The sequence below is a fragment of the Polypterus senegalus genome, chromosome 7 (assembly GCF_016835505.1).
Source record: "Polypterus senegalus isolate Bchr_013 chromosome 7, ASM1683550v1, whole genome shotgun sequence".
NCBI lineage: Eukaryota > Metazoa > Chordata > Cladistia > Polypteriformes > Polypteridae > Polypterus > Polypterus senegalus.
Window position 1 is genome coordinate 95,041,543 of NC_053160.1, and position 22,884 is coordinate 95,064,426.

The window sequence follows — 22,884 nt, forward strand, 5'->3', positions numbered from 1 at the left end:
ATTGGGCTTGACATTGATTTTTAGAAGACTGCTTCCTGCATTGTGTTTTAACCTCCTCGTCGTTTTAAAGGATTGTTTGTTTTTGTAATTATTTTAAACCTCCACATTTCTTTGATGGATTATTTATTGAACTTTGGATACTGCACTTTATTTATTTTAACACTCTTTTGTTTGTGGTTGTTAATAAAAGCACTTTCCACTTTTTACATCATCCCCTTGCTATGTTGTTGCCTCACTGTCTAGCTCATCTTGGTTATAACTATCGACGGTGTTGGGTTCAAGTGCTCCCAGAGGCAAGTTGGGAGCGTGGAGGAACCCGCATCGTCACAACAATTATTCAATGTACAATCTTTTATTAAGCACATCTATCTCGTTTTAAATTGTCCAAAATGTTTCCAGGGCAAGATCTAACCTGCAAATGTTGCAATTGAGCACCAGCCTCACTGGGCCATATGTTTTGGGCATGCACTGGATTAACATCATTCTGGACCAAAATTTTTAAATGTCTCTCAGACAGCCTTGGTGTCACAATCACTTCTAATCCATTAACAGCTGTGTTTGGTGGACTTCCAGATGGGCTTAAAGTGAAGAAGGACAAATAAACTGTAATTGCCTTTACTACACAATTGGCACATAGACTTATCTCGCTTACCTGGAAGAACCCTGGCCCATCTCTTTTAAGTTAATGGGTAAGTGATGTTATATACTATTTGAAATTGGAAAAAATCGAATTCTCACTTAGAGAATCTATTCAAAACATTTTTAAAACCTGGCAGGATATAATCAATAACATTTTAGAATAAGCTTTTATATTGCGGAAAAAGATTCTTTTCCCTCTTTTCTACTCTTAAAGTTTTACTCTGGCTGTTGGCCTTTCTTTCTTCCTTGTGGATGAGGGTTGAATTTAGTTTTAAGTGTGACTTGTTTGTTTGGAATGTTACTTGCTTTTATGTAAATTCATTAAAAAAAAAGAAAAGAAACTTGCAGTGTAAAAAATGCGTATGAATTGCAGTTCTGTGATCTTTGAAACTTTTAAAATGAAAACACTTCCTACATTTTTTAAAGACAGTATATTAATAAGGCATTTGAAATTTATGTAACTCTTACTGTTCATATTTAACTCTCATTAATTGCATTATTATTTTCTAATGTTTAAAATAAACACTCTTGTATGAAAATGTATACACTGTGTGCACAATTATTAGGCAAGTTGTATTTTTGAGGATTAATTTTAATATGGAACAAACACAGTGCTATCAGTCAATCCAAAATGTTAATAAACCTGAAACCTGAATGTTTCACAACGGAAATGTGAGTGTGAACATCATCAGGGAATACATATGTGCACAATTATTAGGCAACTATTAGTGTGCAGATTTATTATGCAACTAAAGGAAAAATGAAAATTTTCCCATCTCACTTGTTTATTTTCATCTGTTATAGTGAGAATAATAAACAAACACCTCAGAATTTACAAATAAACATCTCTGACATTTCAAAAAAAATAAATCAATCAATCAATGACCAATATAGCCACCCTTCTTTCCAATAACAGTCATAAGCCTTTCCATTCATGGAGTCTGTCAGTTTCTTGATCTGTTGACGATCAGCTTTTTGTGGAGCAGTGACTACAGCCTCCCAGACACTCTTCAGAGAGGTGTATTGTTTTTCTCCCCGTAAATCTAGCGTTTAAGAAGTGCCCACAAGTTCTCGATAGGGTTTAGGTCAGATGAGGAAGGGGAGCCATGTCATTATTTCTTCATCTTTAAGGCCTTTACTGGCTGGCCACGCAGTGGAGAACTTCGATGCAAGTGATGGAGCATTGGCCTGCATAAAAATCATGGTCTTTTTCCTGTATCACTGTTTGAAGAAAGTGTCTTCGAAAAACTGGCAGTAGGTTTGGGAGTTGATTTTGAGTTCATCTTCAATGCAAAAGGTCCAACTAGCTCATCTTTAAAAATACCAGCTCATACCAGTACCCCACCTCCACGTTGGAGTGGAGCTCTGTGCCCATTACTGATCCACAGGTCCATCCATCTGGTCCATCAAGAGTCACTCTCATCTCATCGGTCCATAAAACCTTTGAAAAAAATCTGTCTTCAGATATTTCTTGGCCCAGTTTTGATGTTTCAACTTATGTTTCTTGTTCAGTGGTGGTTGGGTTTCAGCCCTCCTTACCTTGGCCATGTCTTTGAGCACTGAACACCTTGTACTTCTGGGCACTCCAGGTAGGTTGCAGCTCTGGAATATGAAAGTACTGGAGGATAATGGGTTCCTGGTAGCTTCACGCTTGATTCTTCTCAAATCTTTGGCAGCTAATTTGCGTCTTTTGTTCTCAACACGTTTCTTGCGACCCTGTTGACTATTTGCAACAAAATGTTTGATGGTTCTGTGATCACACACCAATATCTTAGCAATTCCAAAAGTGCTGCATCCCTCTGAAAGACTTTTTACAATTTTGACTTTTCAGAGTCAGTTAAATCTCTTTTTTGGCCCATTTTGCCCGAGGAAAACTAGCTGCCTAATAATTCTACACACCTTGATATAGGGTGTTGATCTCCTTAGGCCACACCCTCCCTCATTACACAAATACACATCACCTGACGTGCTTAAATCCAATAAGCATTCAAGTTAATACAGCTTGGAGTTGGAATATACGCATCAAAAATGATGATATGGTCAAAATACTCACTTGCCTAATAATTGTGCACACAGTGTATATATATATATATATATATATATATATATATATATATATATATATATATATATATATATAGATAGAGATTAGGGGTGCAACGATACACAAAATTTACGGTTCGGTTCGGTTCGGTACTTTGGTGTCACGGTTCGATATTTTTTCGATACAAAAAAATTTTCATGCCTTTTTTAATTTGTAATTTATTAAAATTATATATATTTCTTTTAACTCAAAAATACAGTTTTTAAATTAAATGTTGCTGAAAAACAAAATAATAAAAAAATAAAAGAGTTTGGAAACGAGTTTATTACAGAGAAAGGTGCCTTTACAAAATAAAAGCTATGCTATACCCTCCTTCTGGTGTATATTCTCAGGAGCATATTGAACATATCATGTCCCCATAAAATGAACCACTCTCTGATGGACCTCCCCTCACACTCATCTTCTGGAGTGCTAGCACTTAGCTGCATATACAACAAAAACAACTTAAATAAAAATATGTATTGCACAGAAATGCCTTCCTAAATATATTTTGAAACATTTGAAATGTTCTAAAAATAAGGTATCAACCACATACAGTTCTGCATTATTTGGGGATCCCTGACTGTATTTTCTATACTTGGTAGAATATAAAACAAACACACCCAATCCCTGACATGAAAACAATTTTAGAACCATTGTTCTATGGTGTACAGAAAACACATGAAAACTTAAATCTGGTAAAGCTATACTTCACATATTTTCTGTTGTGCATACTTAGCACCATGTAAAACCAAAAAACCACCATGTAAAGAAAAAATAAATAAAAATAAAAGCTATTCTATACCCTTCTTCTGGGGTATAGTCTCAGCAGCATATTAAACAAATCAGGTACCCATAAAATGAACCACTCTTTAATGGACCTACCCTAACACATCTTCTGGAGTGCTAGCACTTAGCTGCATATACAACATAAACAACTTAAATAAAAGGTCCACTTAAATACAAACCAAAACATAGTTTACTCAATTTCCATGTTCTTCTTCAGAAAAATTAGGATGTCCACATGTTCTGCTGACAGTACAGATCTGCTTGCTGTGACAATGTCACCTGCTGTGGAAAACACCCTCTCACTTGGGACAGAGGTTCCAGGTACAACCAAGTAACACTGTGCCAACTTGGAAAGATGAGGGTACAAGCACTGATGTTTCTTCCACCATCTCAGTGGGTTATCATCTGTGGGAATGCAGTCTGCTAACCTGTACAAGTTAATTTCCTCCTCTGACACTTCGGCTGCAGACCTGGTCCTTGGCTCCTGTGCCATGAACAGTTCTCCAAACAACTCCTTCATGGCCGACTTTTTCTCTGGTGGAGATGCTGATGGTGAATCTGAAGAGTTTGCTGTTTGAGTCTCTGCGGAGGTCACAGTTTCTGTGGTGCCTGCGGCTTGGTCCTGAGGAAATATAAATAACCAAACCGTTAACAGTAAATCAAGCAGTAGCAAAATAAAATTTGAAAAATGAAAAAAAAACCCTACTTGTTCAATGCTCAGGACAAGCTCTGTGGTGAGTGCTCCATAGACTCTCAGCTGAGTGACATCATCCAAGTGTCGCAGGGACTTGAATCGAGGATCTAAAGCTGTGCACTTGTGTAGGTAATTCTGAAGGGTAGGATCAGCGTATCTCTGCTCCAGGTCCTCCCTGATGTTTTTTTTTACATCTCTCACTGCTGGGCTGTCATCATCAGACTGTGCCATAGAGTTCAGGATGTTCATTTTAAGTGGCAGGATCATGGATGCCGTTGGAGATGATGCTTCACACATCATGACTGTCACAGTTTTTAGGGTTTTCGTGAGTGTAATGAGATTTTCAGCCAGTGCATGTTCTTCCTGAGTTAGATTGGGAATGTTCTTCATACTCTTCTTCACAGTGTTGTCGGCCATAGCAGCATACACCGCAGCTTGCTGTTCAAGGTATCTTTCCATCATATCATGAGAGGAGTTCCACCTAGTTGGAACATCTTGAATGAGTTTTTTTTCACTAAGCTGCAGCAATTGCTGTTTTTTCTTAAACACATTGCATCCTGTTGTGCTTCTGTGAAAGAAGGAGACAATTCTTCTCATCTTTGCCAGGAGATGGGAAACCTTCTGCACTGCCATTCCTTTCTGAGCAGCTATATTAATAGTATGCACAAAACATCCGATTTGTGGCCCCAGCCCAGCAGCTGTGACAGCATTAACTATGTTCTTAGCATTGTCAGTAGTTACAGGTATTGTCACATTTGGTCGCACTAACTTCCAATCTTCCACAGCTTCTGACAGACCTTTGGCTAAGTCGTCAGTGGTGTGACTTTCAACCAGGCGTGTCTGCAAAACACAGTTTTTCATCTGCCATTCCGGATCAATGTAATGTGAGGTGACAGTCAGGTAGCTCTGTGTAGCTCTTGACGTCCAGCCGTCTGAGGTCAGAGCAACAGCAGGTGCTGCTGACACTGCAGTCTCTAATTTAGCTTTTGTCTCCTTGTACAAAGCAGGAACTGCGGTATCGGTGAAATAAGTTCGTGAAGGAATACTGTAATGGGGCTCAAGTACTCTCAGCATTTCCTGAAACCCGGTGTTTTCTACAACAGAAAAGGGTCGCATGTCGACAGCAATAAAAGTTGCAATTGCCCTGTCAATTTCTTTTGCCCTCTTAGAATCATGTGCTAACGGCTGTCTAAATGACTCGGGTAAAGTTTGTAGCATGCGTGCTTGTTGTTGTTTTTGTCTGCTTCCACTTGTCTTTGCACTAGGGTGATGTCGGCGTAAATGTGCAGTCATATTTGTTGTGTTCCCACCGATGTAATTAAGCATTGCGTGGCACATCCGACATACTGTTGTAGTTTTGTCCACAACACGCTTACCATCAGGGTCATACTTCACATGAAAGCCAAAATAGTTCCAAACGCCAGATTTCAATGACGGTGGAGGAGGTTCAACTTCGGGTGGCGTTGAGGCAGTTGCCATGCTGCATCGAGCTTAACTTCTGTCTCGCTAGCTTGAGTGAATGCATGTGGGCGGCGCTCAGTGGATCTGCGCTCGACAATGCAGCCTAGGCGGAGTAGTCGAACGCAGATCCACTGAGCTCTCAACACAGACGGCATCGTCAGAAGAAAAGCTGATCAAATAAATACAGTGATCCCTTGCTGTATCGCGCTTTGACTTTCGCGGTTTTGCTCTATCGCGGATTTTATATGTAAGCATATGTAAATGTATATTGGATTTTTCGCTGATTCGCGGATTTCTGCGGACAATGGGTCTTTTAATTTATGGTACATGCTTCCTCAGTTTGTTTGCCCAGTTGATTTCATACAAGGGACGCTATTGGCGGATGGCTTAGAAGCTACCCAATCAGTCTCTGCCTCTATCTCACCCTCTCTGACATTCTCTGCGCCTGACGGAGAGGGTGTGTGCTGAGGTGTTGTTTGCACAGAAGCTTTTTGCCTAGTGGATACGGACGCTCCTCTAAGAAATGCCGCTTTATCGAGGTGCGTCCAAAAGCTCACTTATTGATTTTTTGATTGTTTGCTTTAATCTCGCGCTCTCTCTCTCTCTCTCTGACGTTCTCTGCACTTGACGGAGGAGATGTGAGCAGAGGGGCTTTTTGCACAGAGGCTGTTTGCTTAGAAGATAGGGACGCTCCTGTAAAAATGCTGAAAGGCTACCTTCGCATTGATCCCTTCATTGCCGCTGCTTTATCGCGGTGCTTGCATACTTAAAAGCGCAACAGCCCTATTGATTTTTCATTCTTTACTTTACTCTCTCTCTGACATTCTCCGCTCCTTACGCGCACTTTGAAGAGGAAGATATGTTTGCATTCTTTTAATTGTGAGAAAGAACTGTCATCTCTGTCTTGTCATGGAGCACAGTTTAAACTTTTGACTAAAGGGTGTTATTTCATGTCTAGAGGGCTCTAATAATGTTAAAAAATGTATTTAGAAGGTCGTAAACAGGTTTTCTATGCTCTAACTGCGAAAATATTAGATTTATAAATAAAGAATCCTACTGTGGAAATTCATTTATCTGTCTGGAGCAGATTAACCGCGATAAACAAGGGTTTACTGTATAACTGTGCGGAGAATATTTATAAACAGTGTGGGAGAGTTTCTAAGGGCTTAAAATATATAAAAATAATCATACAAACATATGGTTTCTACTTCGCGGATTTTCACCTATCGTGGGGGGTTCTGGAACGCAACCCCCGCGATCGAGGAGGGATTACTGTATATAATTTTGTATCGTTCAATACATATGCGTACCGAACCGAAAGCACTGTTTTGAACGGTTCAATATCGATACATGTATCGTTGCACCCTTAATATATATATAGAGATATATATATATATATATATATATAGATAGATAGATATATATATATATATATATATATATATATAGATAGAGATATATATATATATATATATATATATAGATATAGATATAGATATAGAGAGAGAGAGAGAGAGAGAGGGACACGTATGAAATTAAAGCAACAACAATATCTTTGGACATAAGTGGCTATCAATCAGCTTAAACATATCAGTCTTCCAAAATAGTCTAATTTCTTAACTCACCTGAAACAGATGTTCTAAACAAACAAGGAAGCTTGTAGCAACCGCAAGATAAACACACGCGATTCCTACACTTCACAACCCAAAGGGAAGTGGACGATAATAGAAGGTTAAAGCAGCATTACCATATTTGGTCCTCGGCCCCTCTTGTCCCCTATGCACGTCCTTATATAACTGGAAAAAAAAATCTCACGCAAAGGAAAGTGGGAATGAAAATATATTAACATTTACTATTTACATTTATGTGCCCGGTTCCTGAGTGCTCATTAGTGAATCCCTTTCCCAGACGCCCTCCCCAGCGCCCAAATCCGAATCCCCGGTTCGGCATAGACAATAAATAAAAGAAAATAATAATAATAAAAAAAAAATAATGTTCTCAGAAATTCAAAAAAGAAAAATGTACTTAATCCACCTATAAGGAAAATAAATCCTGCAGTTCAGTTCCTTCCGTAGGGCAGGAGGAAAACACAACAGTCCTCCGGTGGAAACGGCTTCTCCTCGGACTTTCATGAAGAAAATGCAAATTCCGAATATGATTCGCCAGACGGGAGCACCCGGAGATCACCAACCTGGCCTCTTCTCTGGGATTCGTCACCGGATTATTTCTTTGGGGTGGCCACCCACAAATAGCAGACGTCCCTGGGTGAAGAAAGATCCAGAATGATCCTTTAAGCGTGGATAGTCTCTCCTTACCTTCAGCCTTTTCCTTCCTTCTTGACTCTTTTTTCCTCCTGCCTTGATCCGCCACAATTGTGTTATTCTTGTGAAAATGTTTCTTTGCTATTTGGACTTCAGGCTTCATACATTATATAGTTTATGCCTACATTTTGTCATCTACTACTAGAATATAAAAAACGTTTCTGTTTTAACAATGTGTTGAAACAGATTACTGTAGAAACGGAACAGACATGAAATGCGTGTATTCCAAATAACAATCTATTATTTCCACTCTAAAACTCCACTTCACTCCCAGATACTCAATCAAGGCATGAGCTGAGAGAAGTTCGTGCACGTTCTAAATTGGTGGGGGGATGGAATAGCCGGCTGCTCCTAGCTTCTCTTTATCAGCACATTTAGAAGACAAAGGCGCTGGGAGAGGTGTGAAGGGATTTAAGAAGCAGTTTAAGGTGGGACGGAATTACAAGTTTTTTTCGTAGGCTCTGGTAATTCTAGTGTTAAATAGAAAAAAATTTCCACCGAAACATCCTTGCCCCTCTCGGTTGTTATGGCAACCTCACACCGGCAACAGGCAGCTGAAATACTTACCGGGCGGGGTCCTCCCAGACTGGAACGTCACCAAAGGTGCCTGAAGGGCTATTTACAAGCACCCTTCCAGCCAACATAATAAAGTGACAAACAGTCCAGGAGGCCAACCCGACTGTCAAGTTATGTAGCTTTGCTACAAGCTATATCAAAATAAAGTAAAACATATGTGAGAGTCAATGTTGTTCTGGCAGTTAATATTAAAATTAAACATTTCTCTTTTAGCTAACTTTAATTGTTGACTTTTTCAGAAGATTAGTGTAAGAGCCAATCTTAAAAAGTTAATGCTTCAAGTTAAACTCATAATTTGAATAGAATATAATATTCTTTCATAGCCATAGACTATGATATAGCCTTTACCCCTGCAAATAAACATGATATAGAACAGGGATGCCCAATGCGTCGATTGTGATCGACCGGTAGATCGCAAAGGTAGTTGCATTCAAAATATTTTTTTTATAAATTTTAGTCTATCATATATCCTCCCTATGGCATTTGCCACTTGATTGACATACAGGGTGGCCAGTCTGAGATCTCTTTTTTTCTAACATAATAGTCATTCCGCACGCATGATCAAACGCGTGAGCTACTGCAAAACTCCGTCTGTGATCTAGTTAGCCTTCCAATTTATATCGACTAAAGAAGGGATAAAAAAAAATTGTTTGGGGAGGGTATGGGCTGGATGTGGAATTGGAAGAGGATTTTTTTTTCCTCACAGTGTCACAATTGGAGTGCATTTATCTCATCTGTCAATCTATCATTGCTATTCCAAAAAAGGAAAATGTGGAAAGGCACTTTCGAACTGTTCATACAAACTACGAACATGACTTCCTTCCGAAAAGCGAATTGAGAAAGAGAAAGGTGAGGGAACTAAAATCACAGTTAATCAGACAGACGTCATTTTTCACTCGACTGAATTCAAAAGCTCCTTGACTGTATTATTCGGCCCTACTGAGTCAGCCTTTTCCCACATGAAAATTATTGAATCCAAATACTGTAGTGACCATAAATGTATTGAATTGTTATTGTGCCATAAAGGTTATTCAGTTATGCAAGGTACGACACCATCCATTTTATGTATAAAGTATACTCAGTATATATACTGTATATATAGCATTTTTAATGTAGGTAGATCAATTTCGACCTGGTCATTTTAAAAGTAGCTCACAGGCCCAAAAAGTGTGGGCACCCCACATATAGAACCTTCTTAGCTATATCTGTGATACAGTGTGTTAATTAAGTCAGTGTGTTTTTGGAGTTAGTCCAATTGCTAGAATGGACTAAAAGACCATTTATTTACTAGTATGTAAATGGGACAAGCATACAGTTTTCTGACTGTTTAGATAGATAGATAGATAGATAGATAGATAGATAGATAGATAGATAGATAGATAGATAGATAGATAGATAGATAGATGCTTCATTAATCCCAAGGGGAAATTCACATACTCCAGCAGCAGTATACTGATACAAAGAAACAATATTAAATTAAATAGTAATAAAAATGAAAAAAATAAAAATAAAAAAGCAGACAATAACTTTGAGTAATGTTAGCATTTACTCCCCCGGGTGGAATTGAAGAGTCGCATAGTGTGGAGGAGGAACAAGCTCCTCAGTCCGTCAGTGGAGCAGGACAGTGACAAAAGTCTGTCACAGAAGCTACTCCTCTGCCTGGAGATGACACTGTTCAGTGGATGCAGTGGACTATTCATGATTGACAGGAGTTTGCTTAGTGCCCGTTGCTCTGCCTTTTAGAAATGGTTCAACTGAAAGAAAATTTAAAGAAACAAACAAGATATATAAGCTTTGATCAGTACTTTTCTTAAACAAGACCTTTTCCTTATTTTGCAATGCCAACTTTTTTCTCTATCTTTGTGTGAACTTTTTTATTTTGAATATTTACTAAAGCTTTTTAAACGAAGATACTTTGTCTGTGGAATCATTTAACTGCATCAAGCTATTGTTGGAAACCCATGAAGCAAACTAAAGCTGCAGAACTTTGGTGATTTTGGGTAAGCGTATCTAAAATTAGAGTGTAACTTTTCATTTTACAATTCCACTGGATCTTTTGTGCCCAAATTTAATTGAGTCATTTTGGTGTTAACTTTTTCTTTTACTGTTTCATTTCCTAACTCTCTATATCCTAACCTGCTCCTGTCTTTTGGAACTACTTACCTTTCTTCAGACACTCATTGGTTCTCTTAATGGCTAATTTTCTTTCCCTAACAAGAGCAAGGCTACTCTGTCTTTACCTTTTGCATAAAGAGTGAGTTTCTTGATTAATAGCCTTGCCTGTCTCCTTAGCAATGCTTCAGACATTACAATGAAAATCTTGTGTTCACCAACCATTTGAAAACATAATATCTTAAATAAGTAAATTATTGTCAATTTAATTCATGTTGATATGGGATCTTAAACAGCAACTGCAACATTAAATTGTGGAGACAAACTTGTCATCCTTAACAGATGCAAAGTGGATGCAAAGCTGCAGCCACACTTTGATGTGGTAAAACCAGTTATTAAATTCTTCTAACAGCTATAGCTATTCATACTGAATTAACTAGGCCACTTTTCTCGCCACAATAAAGAGATAAACCTCAAATCATTCTTATTTAAATATTTATTTTCTCTGGCTACCAGATAAATATCCTTTTTGTGGCAGGACTGAAAAAAACTACAACAGCAGCAGAGCAGGAGACCTGTCATCCTATTATTCTAGTTTGTAACTGTAATAAAGAAAAGTAATCAGACTATGCTTTTAGGCAACTGTTTTCCCTTTCAAAAAATTTGTCTCTGAAACTGATTATAGAGTAGTCAGATTTAATTCATCATTTATGGATTCTAATTGAATTAGTTTGCAGTCTTCATGGATTCTTCTATTTTTGTTGCAACTTAATAAGACTCATGTTACAACAATGAGATTTACTATTTAACTACTGTAGATAGAATCGTAAATTAAATAGAACCACATAGGCTCTTATTATTCTTTTAAGGGTTTCGTTAAGCTCAACTAAGATACAGTTTTCAGTGTTGCCACACTTATAATGAAAAATGTGCATTGCTAAATTAAAGAAATTAACAAATTGTTATTTAAGGAATTGGGCAGATGTACATAAAAGACTGCCAACATGGTCATCTAAGAGAACCATTTTAATTGTAAGTGCATAAAGATCATTATTTATTCAACAATTAGACATAAACTATGTTTTAACTTTATGGTAAGGTCATAAATAGGAAACTGCCAAGACTTTACAGTCGATTTACTGTTGCTTGATCAATACTATTGAGTTCCTTTGTTTCACACAGATATGGCCTACCCAGAATAGCTCTGTACCTATTAAACTTGCACATGTACAATTTAACATATGCTTTTATGGTTTTCACCTGCTATCAAAATAGCAAAAGTTAGACCTCTTATAACATTGCAAGATGCTGAGAAATTAATTCACGCTTTTGTTTTCAATATAGATTACTGTATCACACTCCTCTCAGGACTACCCAAAAAAGACATAAATTGATTGCAACTAGTGCAGAATGCAGCTGCTAAAATCTTAACTAGAAAAAGAAAATCCGAGCACATTTCTCCGGTTTTGATATCACTACATCGGTTACCTGTGTCATTTAGAATTGACTTTAAAATCCTGCTTATAGTTTACAAGGCCTTAAATAATCTCGCTCCATCTTAAATTTCAGAATGTCTTAAACCTTACACTCCAGATCTTCAAATGAGTGTCTACTTAGAATTCCAAGAGCTAAACTTAAAAGAAGTGGTGAAGCAGCTTTCTGTTGTTACGCACCAAAAATCTGGAATAGTTTGCCAATAGGAATTTGCCAGGCTAATACAGTGGAGCACTTTAAAACATTGCTGAAAACACATTATTTTAACATGGCTTTCTCATAGTTTAATCTTAGTTTAATCCTGATGCTCTGTATATTGAATTAATTATCATTATTATTCATTTTAAAAATCCATACTAACCCCTACTTTCTCTTCTGTTCTTTTTCTGGTTTTTTGGGGTGGTGACCTGCGCCACCACCACCTCATCAAAGCATCATGATGCCCCTACATTGATGAGTTAAAGGCCAGAAGTCCACATGACTGTCATCATCAAGTTCTTCTATGAGAACCCTGAATACAATGAGGACTGATCATTTATGTTAGGTAGAATGCCTAGAGGGGGTTGAGCGGTCTCATGGCCTGGAACCCCTGCAGATTTTATTTTTTTTCTCCAGCTGTCTGGAGTTTTTTTGTTTTTTCTGTCCTCCCAGGCCACCGGACCTTACTTTTATTCTATGTTAATTAGTGTTCCCTTATTTTAATTCTTATTTATTTTGTCTTTTTTTTTCTTTCTTATTCATGTAAAACACTTTGAGCTGCATTATTTGTATGAAAATGTGCTATATAAATAAATGTTGTGGTTGTTGTATCTTTTTGATTAACACTAGAATCCCTGAAGCCTACAAAAAAGTTGTAACCCTGGGCCACCTTAAATTCCTTTGCAACTCTCCATTAGCGTCTTTTGTCATGTAAATGTATCAATAAGCATAAGCAGCAAGTAGCCTGCTATCCCATCCCCCCACCACCGCAGCTCTAGTCAGACAAAAAGTTCTCCCAGCTCAAGTTTGTTTATCTCGGTGTGAGGTGCCTGGAGTTGTATAGGGTAAATAATATATTGTTACTTGGAACACATGCATTTCAGGTGTGTTCCGTGTCTACAACAATCTGGGTAAATTTAGGATGACAGGAAGTGCAAGGCAAAAAATGTTGAACACATAGCTAGAACAGAAACGTTTTTCATGTTCTATATAGTACTAATGAGAACATTTTGACTGAAGTCCCAATATAAAATGAGTACTTTCACAAAAGGTACAAGTATAACAAAACAAGTGCACTTTTATTCAAAGGTAAAACTGAAGAAAAAGAAATAGGGTTAGAGTACAATGCTGACACCATTGCTTGGCTGGTGCAGAGGTAAAAACTGCTGACTCATAATCAAGAGGTTGAAGGCTCGATTCTGGGTCCTTCCTAGATTTACCATTTTGAGTAGTGAGCTGTTCTTATTGTTACTATTATATAATAAAAACACATTTGATTTGAGTCTGTAAAAGCCGGTGTAAATTTATGGTACTTGTAAAGGTTACCATTTTTTTTTTCTTATTCAGTTTTATTCTCTCAGTCACATTCACACTCCCCCTGATCTGACACTGCCATTTTCAAATAAAGACATGCTATAACTGAAGTGAACTCCGATGAGGATGAGGGTTCAACATCAGAGAAAGAGAACAGAAGCCCTCCGTGAAAGAAATGTCCACTCACATATAAGAACAACGCAGCTGCACCTGATGTAACGGTGAAAGATGGCACCATTTGGATGCAGCAAGAGGAAGGGTGTCATCCTGCCAGTCACATGTCTTTCAACGAAACACCAGGGGCCTCATGTATAAATGGTGTGTCGAACAGAAATGTTGCGTAAGAATGTTTCCATGTTCAAATCGCGATATATAAAACCTAAACTTGGTGTAAAGCCACGCACATTTCCACAGTACCTCATACCCTGTCGTATGCAAGTTCTGCGCTTGGTTTTGCAGACTGGCAGCACCAGCGTCAAAGCAGTGCTACTGTTCCTGTGTGGTTATCCTTTTTTTTTAGATCAACATCCCTGACGCGGCTTTATAAATACACTGAAATTAACCGCATATTGTTTATTAGTTTAATGCATCTGATTGTAATTAACCAGTAACAATATAATGGTCCACGGAATAGTCAAACTATTCTAAATACTATAGCTGCTTTAGAGTTGTTACTCTCACTGCACCTTCTTCTTCTTTCAGCTGCTACTGTTAGGGGTTTCCACAACAGATCATCTTTTTCCATGTTACTCTCACTGCACAACTCAGAGTATTTATATCACTGTATCTGAGTGGGGAATCAAAGATCTACAGATGCTGAGAAAGAGAATTATTGGTATACAGCCATGCTGTCTATTGGACTGCTTTCAGACAGCAAATATTTCAAAGCCTTTCCTGTACGGACTTCATGGTTCAGAAAGAGTTTCATCCCAAGAACTATAAATGCACTCAATCAAGTGCTCCTTGTAGGACTGTCTATACTTATAAGTAGAATTACCTCACTGTAAACTTGCACTACAGTTACAATATTGCACAACCTGAGGCATTTCATAAAGCGCGTATTTACATATGATGATGATATCATTTTTAAGATGAAATGCAGCAAAATATGTTTATTATATTATACGGATAAAACTTAAACTAACATTTAAATAATCTATATTGTCAATAATTAAACATGCCAGGACGCAGTGCCGCAGCGCTAGCCATTAGCTTGCGCTCCATTCACGGGTTGTTCCTGCCTCGCGCTATATTCTTACTGGGACTGGGGTGACACTGGAAGGATAGAGGGATAGAATAATTAAACACGTGCTATGAAAATATTTCAATGTTCCTTAAAAGTTTTGAAGAATCGGCGTTCTAAGCTTACAGATCGCTCAATGTCTATTACAGAGCTGATTGTGTCTTGATTGGGTATTTGGAGAAAGAAAAGTAAGGACGGGAATTGGAGGTTAGTACGTTTGAAAGAGACAGTAATTCTGTACTAAAGCATTTCATCGAAAGTCGCGCATGGCGCAGCAAGCATCTGACACATGAACAATCACTGCGCCACCGTGTTCCCATATTTAATAACATGCTTTAACTCTTATCATCATGTAAATGATATCAAGTATACATCTCAGTATTTTAATTATTCAGAGAGCTCTAATATCATGAATGTAATAGATTCTGTGTCCTGTCAGAGAATAAGAAAGCCGGTTTAACAAGCACGTAGTGATTCACACATATAGAGCACTTAGAAGATCAAATACAAAAAAAAGCATTTAACTTGCTACTTTAGTTACGATGGGATTTGAGAAACTAATAAATTAAACAATTTTAAGATTTTAAATTTATGATGTTCTACTTTAATGAGAAAATAAACTACGTGATTAAAGTGGAAATTTCAAGATTAAAGTTAACATTTCGTGTTTTTTTCCCACCGTATGCCTATTTTTTTTTCTCTGTACCCTAATAAGCTTTCATATGACACTAAGCCGGTGGGCTAAGACTTGCCTTTTCACGGCAACTTTGATATGTGACAACTTCTTTTTTATTTCAGGCACTGTGCGACTTTGTGAACTTGAGCTTTCGAGTTTCTCCAACACGCTATGTCACTCGATCGACTTCCTTTTGTTGTTTATACCACTGTTTAAACCAACAAATAGTATGTTTTTCTTTGCCTCCACTTGGTATTCGCTGAAATTCTTATATTTTCCTCTGTGCTTTTCCCATTGTCTTTTCACAGAAGGCTGATTTTAATGGCTATTTATATTGATTTGCATATTTAAAGAGGGGTAATTCTGGGAGGAGTTGGGGCGGGACAGCAGGCGCGTGCATGTGCATTACTTTTCACGCTGACCTGGATTTATGTAGTGGAAGAACGTGGAAGTTGGCGAACGCACAGATTCCTGCATCTGGATTTTTTTGTGCATAAGCACATTTTGGCTTTTGTGCTTACGTCATGTTTTATAGTGCGAATTCTACGCATGGCGTTATGCATGAGGCCTCAGGGCTTACAGAGCTTGCCAAGATATCATGCAAAGTTCCATTTGTGATTATGTTTCTTGATGGTCTTTATATGAAATACATTTATATGTTACTTACATACTGTAAATGCCACATCGAATGCTGTTTGCCTATATTTATTTATTTACCTTCCTACAGCGTAAAGTCAAAAAAGTAGACTGCAGAACTTCCTCTACTTGATCGACACTTTATCTTAAGTGCGACAGTAGCTTCCACCTGCAGCTTTAACTCTAATGGTTAATGTGAATAGTTTTGTGCATAAGAGTATTTATACTTATATATATTATATATATATATATATATATATATATATATATTGTAATGGAACCAGGCCATCAATGAGCCCCAAACACAAACGCACAGCACAGCTCCGGGTTCAAATAATGGAAGGTTTATTACAAAATACTTCCAAAAAGTATCTCTTTTATTAAGGACCAAGGAGTACTTCCGGTGCCAGGGCTACTGCCTGATAGAAGTACTTCTGGGTCATACAGAAGTCCCACTTATTAGGGACGCATCTCCCTGCAGTGCCCCCTTGCGACACCCATGGTCCCCAGCAGGACTGTGTTGCCAGACTACATTTCCCAGCATGCCCTACTGGTTCCATACTGGGCACCAATATCCAGGGCCTTTTCCATCTAGTGTCCTGGGGAATAAGAAGTCCCCAGCAACATCTTCTAGTGGTCTGTCTGTCCATCCACTCCAGCCATCACTTCCGGTTCTGGCATCTTCTCACCTGGTTAGGATGCCTAGCTGCTTTCTTGGAGCCTCCTGTCCTGGTAAGGAACTATCCCCTTTTCTGGTCGAGATACCCATCCAAACCATGTGATATTTACAATAAATATTTATGTGTGTGTGTGTGTGTGTGTATGTTTATAAGAAAATTGTTTTTTATTTATATTTGTGTGTGTACATATATTAGACATATATAAATGACCTGTGTGCAGCAAACGCTGCTGTGTAACAATGACGCTGTGACACAAATGAAGAGACACAATGTCGAAATGAAGCAACCACCACGGCTCAACAATATGTAAGTGAAACACCTCAGCAACGGAGGGCAAGGCTTGAAGTTTTCACTAAAAACATTATCCATCTGGAGATATTTTCTCAATCCAAAGATTAACAGGACTCATACGCCAGCGATACAGTGTTTTCTTACAAAAGCCAGTGTAGCAGCAAGCACAAAGTTGGTCCACGTCCTTGGCAATGGGTAATTCTTAAGAGTTAGCTAAGGCCTCTGCAAGTTCACCAATACAGTAAAACTGCCAGGGTGTCTTCGGGTTGTTTTTTGTCCTAAAAAACCTTGTGCTAGTCTTTATATATCTGTGTGTATGTCTGTGTGTGTTTGTGTGTGTGTAGTGGATTGTCTTAGTGTCATTACTGTTACATGGAAATATCACAAAACAAAAATTACAAAAAATATTAACTGAGTACCTAGTTTTTTTTTCCTAGTTTAGCAGCAGTTTCTGAGTAAAGGAATTTTAGAATGTGTTTTTTGTATCAACTTTAATCAAATTTGAAAAAATTACATGAGGTTCTAGTCAAAAGTTAACTTATTCCTTTTTTTCCTAGTTTAGTAGTGTGATAATGTGCCTGACTGGCATTATCTGTAGTTAATGTTCGATAAGTATCCTCTGCCGTGTTGAGAGGTATTTGTTTTGAGACGTTCAACTTGCCTTTTTTTTTCTTTTTCTTTTTCTCTCTATGAGATTGCAGGAAGACGTCTTCTCTGACCTGACTAGCGCCTTATGGAGAGTGTTGCAGTGGGTCTCGGATGTAGTGGAGAGACAGCCTTGCCATTAACCGGCCGGGATGGCATTGACAGTTTTCCACTCTTTCGAGTGCCTCCTGCGACACCATAACTCTAAAAGTGTAAAAGAAAGGGTGAAGCGTCATAGTGTTAGTTTACCGCGGTTGAGAAAAAGGGATCCCAAGTAAGTAGTTGTTTGGGCAGTAGCTCAAGGGTAAGGACGTGAATATTTAATGTGCTTACGTTGCTGTAAGGCAGAAGGGCAGTTAGCGTCTCGGAAGCCGGTATAGCTATGTGCGCGCTCCGGCTGCTCGATTTATTATAGCATTTTTGCAGGGCAATAGACACCACTTCTCGCCGACGCGTTCTTGTCATCGCGCGGTTATAGGGATAACATTGAACAGTTTAATTGGTCGGTACAAGGTACAAGGGCGCCGAATATAAAAGAAACTCATTGCCCCAGAGTAGGGGCTTTTCTGATTAGATACTCTAGGAGAAAGGTACTCGGTAGAACAATTTGCTAAAATTACCAATCATCGCAGCTTGTGCTTTGTTTTTTTTCTATATTTGTTCCTGTATATAGATATAAATATCTGTATAGTAAGTTTTGTTTGATGGAGGTATTTATTTTTTGGGTTGTGGATTTAAATGGTGCACTGTATAGTTTTGTATATACACATTTAGTATTTTGAATATTTTTGTTGTTAAGTGCACCTGTAAATAAAAATTTCATTTCATTTTTAAAAAACCCAATCATTTTTTGTCCGTGTCTCCCTGTCTTGCACTATCATCCTGGTCACGTTCGGTCCCATTTTACTTGACATCCAGAGTGTAGGTTGGTGTTTTTATTTCCCGCTACACGGGGTGTCACAAGTAGCAGTTTCTAAGTTAAGGAATATGTATATAATATTTGGAGACAAACACAGATTCTGTAACATTTGAAAAGTTATTTGTCGGGTTTTACTGAAAAATTGACTGTACTTCCTTTGTGTTTTCAATAAAAAGGCTTTATTTTGGGGTACACCGCTCAGGTAGGGATTGCTGAAAAATGTTCTTTGGGTGTAAGGGTCAAAAGGTTAAAAAAAAGGTTAAAAAGAAGCAAAAAATCATAAAGTTTCCAAAAAAGGTGTAAGATAAATAAAACCTAATGAGAAGTGAAATGATTTGTATGAAATTGAATTCATGACATGAGAAGAAAGGTGATTTGTCTCGCCTGGAACCATCTACATGCATTAATTCTAAATGCATCTGCCTGTGATTTAGTATTTAAATAAATATCTAAATATGAAAAAAAAATCATCAGACTCATTTCTTCTTACACATAGACATTTTGTTGAGCCACCAGATTTGTTCTGATAGAATAATCTCAACTTTGACAATTATGATAACAGTCTTGACATCACAATTCTAAAGATGCATTGGAGACAAAAGAAAGTTGGAGTGTGTATATCCTCAGCTTCTTCTGCAGGAATTAAGAAACTGGAAACTACAGTTTCTAGGTGATGGTGAGGTTTCACATACAATGATATTTTCTTGTGGAGAGAACACAGTAATGTGCACAATGGGATGCTTTAGTATGTGTTTGTGTAGAAAATATGCAGCCCGTCTAATTTCTAAAAAGCGCACTTTGCTCCTTAATGGTGATGTGAACAAAAACATAAATAGAATCAATTTGGTATACATCACATGAGATACAGTATATGCACCTACAGAAAAAACACTGTTCAAAATTTAAGTGTGAACAAGGCTTTAGGGAGCAGTATTCCTTGTTTTCCTTCTCATAAACCCATACAACTCTTTTTAGTTAGTTTTACTTTTTGCTTTTGTGAAATCGGCTGTTAAAGGAATTTTTAGTGTCATTTTCATGAAGCTGTATGCAAATCCAACCTTGTATGTTTTGTTCATCACTATTAAGAACTAAAAACTAGAACTGATGTATTTTAATCACAAATAGGAATGCAAAGCCATAAAAACAATACTAAGGTTTATCCAATTAATTTAACCTAATTGATTAAAAATACCACGTTCAAAATTCTTTTATTCAATAAAATGAAAGAAAAGATCAACTGGCACCTTTCTAAAGAAAATAAAAGGAAGGAACAAATTAATGAAGTAAATAAACAAAAAACTTCCCTGATAACACAATCCTAAATTCAAAACTATAGGCCAAAATCCAGAGAAACTAAAAAGTAAAAAAGTAGTGAAAAAACAACACACGTCAACAAAAAAGAGGGATGTATAAAAAGGGAGCTAAACTACACAGTCACAGATTAATGCCACATAAGAGTCATAGGTTTCAGTAGCTGCTGATTTAATTAATGAAACACTTGAGAGTCTTAAATGACAAAGACAAAGGTAATTGAAGAGTATGGGAATGGGAAAAAATGGCAAAAAAAAAATAAATCCAAAAATACAGGATAAAGCTTAAATCCACATAGAATGCACAAGGCCAAAAATTCAAGAAACAATAAACTTAGATGTAAGAGCCAATCTTAGACAGTTAATGCTTCAAGTTAAATTCATACAGTGTTTGTATGATTCCTATAGAGCATTAGTTTCTTATAGTTACCTAGAATATGATATAACCTTTTATCCCCAGTAAGTGAACATGAAATGAACTTTCTTGTTATATCTCTAGAGCAAAGTGTAAATTAAGCCATTTTGGAATAGGAACTTTGCTAGCGTGGGCAGAAATACCCATCTGCAGTTTGTAAATGGGATAGGCATACAGTTTTCTGATTGTTTAGGAAAGGTTCAACTGTATGAGCAAACTTACAGAATGAAACTTTTCTTTGCTATATCAATTTTTTCTCTATTTTTGTGTGAACTGTTTTACCTTGAAATCACAGTTTTAAAAAGCTTTTAAAAACAAAGATGTTTTGTCTGCGGAGCCATTTCAACCTGTCAAGTTATTGCCAGAATCCCATGAACCAAACTAATGCTGCAGAACTTCGGTAATTTTGTGTAAATGCAGCAACCCTTTTCATTCTTCATTGAGTTAAGAGTTGCCAACAGGAGCCATTTTTGTTTTGCTGAAATGAAGTCTTTATACTCTGACTAGAATGATTGTTATCTGGCAGATAGCAATGATGGAGTGATCAAAGAATAGAAGAGGATGATGAATAAAGCTGACACATTTGATGCTTGTCTGCAGTTTTTAGTCAATGCTTTATCCTTTAAGATTAATGTACAGTAGAATATTAATTGTGATAATAAATGGATATTTCAATTATATAGGGAAGACAGGTATGTCAATCCATTGAAAAACAAACTAAACCAAGTTTCTTATTTTATATAAAGTTAAAGATTCTAAACATTTGAACCTGATGTGGTACAACAGATGCAAATTGTAATTAATTTAGGCAGAGACTGGGAGACTTTCAGCTACTTCTGTATATCACACAGTCCTTATCTACTTCTTACCTTTTTATTTCATTAATCAAACCTTGTAGCCAATGAGAAAAATTGTGAGTACATGTTTATTTTAGAAATGTAAGAACTACCTTGAAGCAAGAATTCCTTACTGAATATAACATTTAAAAAATGTATAGCATGGTCACAGAATTTCAAGCAATAGTTTGTGTGGTTTTACAGCCAATAAAACAAATCCACAATTTTCAGCTGAAGTCTGTGTGCTAAGATACTTCCTGCATTACTGCCTAACCCGGAATTTATTTCTTTATAACAATTAGATCAATTATTTTAATCTGAGCACCAAACTGAGACACTAGAAAAATCCATATTAAAACTGAAAAACAAAATCTGTAAGTCACAACTCCATACATGGGAATTACTGAAAATGTGACAAACTTCTGCATTAAGAACATGCCAAGGCTGGGGTTGGAAAGTCTGTCCTGAATAGTGAAATAAAAAGGGGGCTAGGGTTAAGGGTCATAGTTAGATACGCAAAGCTAAAATGAAAGATGTTTGTTAATGTAAGTTAACCTTCACAGGCAACAGGAAAAATGAATGAATTAGATGATTTCTTTGTCATAAGAACAATGTTTAGTCACATTAAACTTGCACAAGATTATTATTCAAAATTGTATAACTACAACATAGTTTTTTAGGTTTCCACGCATCATAATTGCAGGACATTTATTGCTTTTCTTCATTTTTCTTACATTTCAGTTATGTATTTTTTCTCATGATTGAATTGAGAAAAATTGAGCTTACGGAGTATTGTATATGTTTTGTGTTAATGATAGATCATATGAGTTTTGAGCTCATTTGCATAAATGCAAAACATGTAAGACATGCAGAAAAAAACACGACCTAAAATGAATACAAGTAGTCCCCAAGTTACGGACATCCGACCTAAGACTTACAAACGGGGCCGCAGCTGCGACGCCTGCGACAGAGTAACTGCCACTTCGTCATTTTCGGCCTGGGGACGCTGCAAGCAGTGGCTGGACAAAGGCTGGAGGGGGGCAATTTCACTGCTCAGGCAGTATAGTGTCAATCGGGCGGCTCCTGGCAGCAAGCGGTGACCCGTTGTCCACAGTTACTGAGGCCACAGCTATCGCTCCTGTGCAGGATGGAGGCTTGATGGGGCGGTCAGAGAGAGGTGAAACTCCATCATTCATTGGCAGAGCACTTGGTTACAGTCAGTCAACAATAGCATTTATTAAAATAATGTACCTGTTCCGACTTACATACAAATTCAACTTAAGTACAAACCTACAGTCTCTATCTCGTACATAATCTTGGGACTGCCTGTATATCAATTTAATTTGTTTAATACTTGTTCTCTTATTGTTAACTGACAACCGAAAGGTGCTCTGTGCTCTACCACAGTTCACTGACCAAAAGGCATGTAACATAGGAAAGTTTTAAAATGACAATGCCTTCTTTTCTTCTATCATCTAAAGCATGTTATCAATAAATATAAAGAGTATTTAATCAAAAAGATTGGTTATACTGTATAATGAAAACACAGATG

At 37.3% G+C, this 22,884-nt stretch overlaps 1 protein-coding gene across 1 annotated transcript; it reads right to left on the minus strand.

Annotated features, from left to right (window-relative positions):
- Nucleotides 1-3,701: 3,701 nt before the first annotated feature.
- Nucleotides 3,702-5,684, minus strand: LOC120532038 (E3 SUMO-protein ligase ZBED1-like). Its single transcript, XM_039757951.1, has 2 exons — nt 4,218-5,684; nt 3,702-4,133 (listed from the first exon to the last, which is right to left on the minus strand). The coding sequence occupies exons 1-2, from the start codon at nt 5,682-5,684 to the stop codon at nt 3,702-3,704; spliced, it is 1,899 nt and encodes a 632-aa protein (XP_039613885.1).
- Nucleotides 5,685-22,884: the final 17,200 nt, after the last annotated feature.